Below are 7,223 nucleotides of genomic sequence, written 5' to 3' on the forward strand. Positions count from 1 at the left end.
CGCTCTCTTCATCTCCCTCATACACACACACCGCAGGCTCACACAGACAATTACACAGCAGCCTGGCGTCAGGGCTTGCCTGTGCGTTAGCGCCAACACTAAAGGTATCTGCTGCAGAGCGCTCCCCGGCTGTCGTTTGGTGCGCTGTTCAGAAGATGGAGTTGACGCCGAGCGACGCCGAGCGGGGAGCGAGTGGGGAGATCAAACCTTCGGTAAACCCCACCCACTGCTGTCCATCTCTCTGTGTCACATCTATCGGTCGGCCTGCGACCCCCCCTCACCCACTCAGTTTCACTGTCATACACCACTGCTCCCCCCCCCTTTTTTTACCCCCAGGCTTCAGCAGGGGTAAAAAAAAAACAAGCTGAGCGCTTGTATTGTTGCGGTTTATAGTGAGGGGTTGGGGTCAGTTTACTTCTGTCACTTCAGAATGAGCAATTTTCTTTCACACACAATCTCGCAGGACCTAAGGTGGGCATCCAACATAGACACAAATCATGAAAAAGGCCCATCAGAGGATGTACTTTCTCCGCCAGCTCAGGAAGTTCAACCTGCCTCCTGAACTGTTGATTCAGTTCTACACTGCAATAATCCAGTCTGTCCTCTGCACATCCATCACTGTCTGGTTTGGATCGGCCACCAAAGAGGACAGGGATAGACTACAACGGACAGTTAAGTCTGCAGAGAAAATCAGTGGTGCCAACCTGCCCTCCATTCAGGACTTCTACTCCTCCAGACTCGGGAAACGAGCAGACCCATCGCACCTTGGTCACAACCTGTTCCAACTCCTCCCCTCTGGTAGGCGCTACAGAGCACTGCACCCCAAAACAACCAGATATAAAAACAGTTTCTTTCCGCGAGCTGTCATTCAAATGAACGCTTAACACTGTCAATAAATCCTGCCATTTTGTATATACTGTACTGTACACTGTACGTATACTGGTACATTCTGTCATGTCCATCTACCTCAGGCATGTATGCACGTAACCTGCTAACATCTATTTCAGCATCTCTGAATGTATTCTCTGCACCACTGCACCTTATCACCTCTTATTTCACCTGCATATAGTCTATCCTTGTGTATATATCCGAAAATTGTTGTGTTGTAGTGTTGTTATTCTATGTTAAGTAAATGGACTGCATTTATATAGCACTTTTCTAGTCTACCAACTACTCAAAGTGCTTTACAGTGTACGTCTCACATTCACCCATTCACAACACACATTCATACACTGATGGTGGAGGCTGCCATGCAAGGCGCCAACCTGCTCATCAGGAGCAGTTAGGGGTTCAGTGTCTTGCTCAAGGACACTTCTGACATGCTCTCTGAAGGAGCTGGGGATCGAACCAGCAACCTTCCGATTACTAGACAACCCGCTCTACTGCCTGAGCCATGCCCCCCCCCCCCCAAATACATTGAGAGAGCTATGAAACCGGAGTCAAATTCCATGTTTGTGCAAACCTACATGGCCAATAAACATGGTTCTGATTCAGGGAAACATTTTGCTGTAGAAATTAAGGATGCATCGACAGGAAGCCTTCTTTCAGTTTGAATGAAGCGAGAGATCGTCGCCCTTATTTGAAACGACTTGGTAGGTAATGTAAAACAGGCTAATGGCATGCGGGCCCGGCGGTGAGATAACACCATTCAATGCAACAAAAGGTCACAGCGATGATTTCAACAAAAGCCAGCGTGGGTCTAATAACGGTGAGCTGTTCTATCAACGCGTCCTTGAGCAAGGGAACATAAATCCCAACCTGGTCAGCCATGGTATAGGTCATTCTGAATAAACAATTCCATGAAACGCACTATTTAACGTTAAAATCTTGAAAATCACAGTTTCGGTTTCATCTAATGACACCCTCTAGTAACACATGATCACTGGACTCCAAACCGAAGAAATCCATTAGTCGCCAGTGTCGTTACGTCAGCAGGTTCAACCTGGGTGTTAGCCATTAATGTTGTGGTGTCTGTTGGTGTGAGCTTGTTCTGCCTACTGTGTAGGCAGGAGATTATGATTTGCATATTCATGAATCGCTATTATCTGAACTGCGCCAGCAATGGAAAGTGCCAAAAATGACATTTGTTTGTATTTCAACCTTCAGATTGTAGCTCTATTTGAAAAATTACATATTCTTTTATTGTGTAAATGCAACCAATGTCAACAGACCTAAACTAGTGTTTGACAGTAAAACAAATGGGGAGGTGGGGGGGCGTCAGGGTACCAACATGGGGATCGCCGGTTCGAATCTCCATGTTACCTATGGCTTGGTCGGCGTCCCTACAGACACAATTGGCCATGTCTGCAGGTGGGCAGCCAGATTTGGGTATGTGCCCCTGGTCGCTGCACTAGCGCCTCCTCTGGTCGGTTGGGGCGCCTATTCAGGGGGGGGGGACTGGGGGAATAGCTAGATCCCCCCCAATGAGCTACGTCCCCCTGGTGAAACTCCTCGCTGTCAGGTGAAAAAGAAGCGGCTGGCAACTCCACATGTATCGGAGGAGCCATGTGGTAGTCTGCAGCCCTCCCCGGATGGGCAGAGGGGGTGGAGCAGCGACCGGGGACGGCTCGGAAGAGTAGGGTAATTGGCCAAGTACAATTGGGGAGAAAAAGGCCCATAAAAATAAATAAATAAATGGGGGAGAAATACTTGTGAAGTGTTGAATATTAAGAATGAATGGAAAGGTGAGTACGATTTTTTATCTATTTATTTATTTGTTTACTTACTTACTTTTGGCAGTACTTGACTGTGGAGGTGAGAATTCTCTCTAACCTGCAGCAGAGGCCATTTCAACCTGGCCCAGAATATTCTGCAGCACAAAGCCTTTTCCACTCCACTGCTTTTACTGCAGTGCCCTGTTTTACACACCCCATCCTCGATCCTCGATCTCCTTCCAGCTCTCTCCGCTCCTGTCAACCCCCACTTCCCTTAAACTGCAACTAAACTGATCTTTATCCATGGTCTATTGAGCCAATACTCCAGGCCAGAAGGACAGAAGGCAAAAATTATAACAAGAGATAACAGTGGACACGCACAGAAACGCAAGCACACATGCTGATGTGAATGTGTATGTACACACACGAATGTTAGCGGCGAGACATTGCCTGAGTGATTTAGAGGTTGCATTTGTGGGTTTTTTTTGCCATTTCCTCTTCCAAGCCCTTCCCAATATGTGTGTTGAATTAGTCATTTTCTGATGCTATTTCATATGCAGGGTTGGAGAGTGAGCACTGGCTATGCTTTGAGAGTAGAGGTAAGCTTGTGTGTTGTATGGTGAGGAGAGAGAGCGAGATAGAGAGGGCAAGAGAGAGAGAGACAGAGAGACAGAGAGAGAGAGAGAGAGGGCCAGAGTGCACACCTTTCGGCACAATATGTGTCAGAATGCCAGAGCCTAAGGGTCAGTGAGTAACCAAAACACTGTCTATTACTGTCAGTTGCTGTTCAAGTGCTGTTCTATGTTTCTCCCAGATCTATGTATTCCTTTTCCTTTTTTTGTGTGTTTTTTTTAGTACTCTGTTGACCTGTTTTGTTTTGCCTTGGCAACATTGTAATTAATGCAGTCATGCCAATAAAGCATCATTGAACTGAACTGAATTGAATTGAGAGAGCGAGCGAGCGAGAGAGAGAGAGGAGGGGGGGGGGCGCACGTTTTGCCTCCGACATCTGCAGAAAATAAGGTGTCACCTACCAGCCGAGACACAAGCAGATTGGCCAGCAAACCTTTACTATTAGATCAAACACCATTATTCAGTGCGCAAAGGGGAAAGAGGATGGGGAGAGGAAGGAGAGGAGCTGAAGAACCCACGCTGACAGGAAAAGAAAGGGGAGTTAAGAGGAGTTAAGCAGAGAGTGCTATGAGAATGAGAACTAGAGGAAGCAGCGGGGGGGGGGGGGGGGGGGGGGGGGGGGACAATACTCCGGGAGAGGCGACCCGGCGGATGAGGAGGGCAGGGAGGGATAACAAGCAGACTGCAACCGGGGTAAGAGAAGAAACAAGTGAAGAAAGAGACTGAGCAACTTTTACTGGATTCCGTTAACCGCTGAAACCGTGACTCCATGAAAAGCGAAAAGCGAGGAAAAGCACCTCGCTCCTTCAGTGCACTGTGAGACTTCACACCTCGCGGAGGCATCAAAGGCACTTTTTGTGCTCAGAGGAAGCCCAGAGCCAGAGGTCCAGCTTGGAGACCGCTTAATTGTCTCAGAGTCAGCGACATGAAGTCGGCTGGAGCAGAACTGTGCGGTGCTGTAAACACACCAGTGACCCGTGGGATATCGATACAGTGCCATGGAGCGTGGTGCTGATTCGCTGTACCCCCTCCCTCTGCACTAAGTAACCACTGTGTCGTCCGCTTACTATTCTGCTCGCTTCTCACATCCCAACTATCTCTCTCCTCTCTCTCTCTCTCTCGATCTCTATCTCTCCACCATGTTTTACCAGAAAGCACCGCCCATGTATCCCCATCACTTTTATTCAGTCTGACCATAGATCCAATTTCCCCCCACAAAGGCAGCCCTTTAGAGAATAAAAGAGCATCCAAAGTCAAAGTGAATCTCCTGTGGGCTGCTCCTGACAGAGGCCTATGGGTGTACTGGCGGGGCTGAAAAATGACACCGTCTCACAAGTGCCCATTCGGCCGATAACACTGGATGGGGGTGTGGGGGGGGTGAACTCTATCACACAGCAACATCAGTCAGGCCATGTGACGTGACCCCGTGCATGCACGCATGCACGCACACACACACACACACACACACACACACACACACACACACCAAAGTGTGCATTAGAACAACAAGCACATACATATCTACAGAGGTGTACAGTGTGTGTGTGTTGGGTGTGTGTGTGTGTGTGTGCTACTTACATTCCTCCTCTTTGGGATCCAGCTGTGTGACACTGATGGAGAGCCGGTCAACTCGCTCCTGCAGGGAGTTGACCCGAAAGGAGAAGGAGTGAGCCTCATTGAAGAGCTCACCGAACAGATCCTCTGCATACTTACCTACACAAATACAACCAAACACACAGACACACACAAAGACGCAACATATGTGTTATGCATCACATAAGGTTTACAGTGTGCATTCAACAGCGTTTCCCCTGTATTCACAACTATGAGTGCCGCAGCTAAAATGTCACGCGCTGATTGATATCAATGGGCTGCCGATGATTTTCACTCGCACACTGTGCAAGCATGGTAACACTACGTTATCATGGAATAGTTTTGAGTCACTGACTAGTGCACCAAATCCCAGAATCCTCCCTCCTGTCCTCATTCTTCAGAGGACATCTACCTGAGCAGCGTAGCTCCTCTAGAGAACAGGGCAGTGCGTAACGCGTGTGGTTGAGCGCGTGTGGAGAGAGCAAGCAGCAGAAAAGTGAAGGGGAATGCGAGCGGAGCAGAGAAAGAGGTCAGATGTAAGTTGTCAGTCTGGCAGTAACTGTACAGTTTATGATACAGCTGGGCTCCTCCCTACCATTATAAGGCTTAGGCACAGCACCCAAGCCGTTTGAGTCACCCACCCAAGCCGAATGAATGTAAAATCAATGTGGAGAGCATCAAAACTCACTAAATTACTTTTTCCAATGGCTGCAGTTGGTCCCCAGTGGACTTCTTAAGCAAGTTTTGTCTTTAAGCTTTTTGGGTGTTGTTTACTTATTATCTACTCTAGCTCTCCTAACTTTTTGTACATAGATATGGTAATAATGAGAAGAAAGCCACTTTATTTTGTCATTGCACAGTTGTTCAGTTGCGACGAATGTGTTCTCTGCATTTAACCCATCCTATAGTATAGGAGCAGTGGGCAGCTGCAGCACCCGGGGACCAACTCCACTTCTTCTTTCCACTGCCTTGCTCAGGGGCACCAGACAGGAGTATTAACCCTAACGTGCATGTCTTTTTGATGGTGGGAGGAAACCGGAGCACCCGCAGGAAACCCACGCAGACATGGGGAGAACATGCAAACTCTGCACAGAAAGGACCTGGATGGCCTGGGGTTCGAACCAGGACCTTCTTTCTGTGAGGCAAAAGTGCTAACCACTGGGCCACCGTGCTGCCAAATCCACTGTGCCGCCAGTCCAATAATGGTCCAAAATAATGATGTGATATGAAAATCGTAAAATTTTCTTGGAGGGAGGTGGCAACACCCCTCCCCACGCAACACCCCCCCACCCCCCACCAAATATATACACCTAAGTCTTCCACAAACCTAGAAAAAATGCAGAATATTTTCATTTTTAAAATTTGCCCCCTTTTTCCTCCTCAATTGTATCCAGCCAATTACCCCACTTTTCCGAGCCGTCCTGGTCGCTGCTCCACCCCCTCTGCCAATCCAGGGAGGGCTGCAGACTACCACATGCTTCCTCTGACACATGTGGAGTCACCAGCCGCTTCTTTTCACCTGACAGTGAGGAGTTTCGCCAGGGGGACATAGCGCGTGTGAGATCACGCTATTCCCCCCAGTTTCCCTTCCCACCCGAACAGCCGCCCCGATTGACCAGAGGAGGCGCTAGTGCAGCGACCAGAACACATACCCACATCCGGCTTCCCACCTGCAGACACAGCCAATTGTGTCTGTAGGGATGCCTGAACAAGCCGGAGGTAACACAGGGATCGAACCGGCGATCACCATGTTAGTAGGCAACAGAATAGACCGCTACGCTACCTGGATGCCCCCTAAAACGCTGAAATTTTAGGCTATTCCGACGTGCGTGAATGCGGGCCGGCGTAACATGGTTGTGGATGTACGGGGAACACAACAGCACCGCTGCTGAAAAAAATTCAAAATAATCTCCACAGTGCGCAAGAAAAGGGCCGACATGCTCCCGTACGCCCCGGCAGATCCATCCTGCTAAAAGCAGACAGTGATTTCCCTACGCAAGGTGTAGGGAGATGGGGGCGACATTAAGCTTTGGCAGCCGGTGTCGTTCTTTGAGAACACTTCACCCCGCTATCTACCTGTGAGCTGAACTGACTGAAGTCTCTTCAGCCTGTGTACTTCACCCTTCTTTGCTGAATGAAGACACTAAATTACCCAGTTTCCTCCCCCTCGGGCTACACTCAATTTTACTCTCTTTTAATTTGAACTTTTCTTTTTAAATAACTGAGTCACTTTTTTCACTGGACACATCTCCCAAACAGTTTCTCCCCCCCCCCCCCCCCCCACTTTTCCTCCCCAATTGTACCTGGCCAATTACCCTATTTTCCGAGCCGTCCCGGTCTCTG

General features: G+C 48.8%; 1 protein-coding gene across 1 annotated transcript in view; it reads right to left on the reverse strand.

The window, feature by feature from the left end:
* Positions 1–7,223, reverse strand: part of wasf1 (WASP family member 1) — a 56,142-nt gene that overhangs the window by 46,012 nt on the left and 2,907 nt on the right. The window contains 1 exon segment of the mRNA XM_056294148.1: positions 4,866–5,000. Coding sequence (XP_056150123.1) covers positions 4,866–5,000 — 135 coding nt within the window.

This window comes from Lampris incognitus, chromosome 15 (genome assembly GCF_029633865.1).
Source record: "Lampris incognitus isolate fLamInc1 chromosome 15, fLamInc1.hap2, whole genome shotgun sequence".
Classification (NCBI taxonomy): domain Eukaryota; kingdom Metazoa; phylum Chordata; class Actinopteri; order Lampriformes; family Lampridae; genus Lampris; species Lampris incognitus.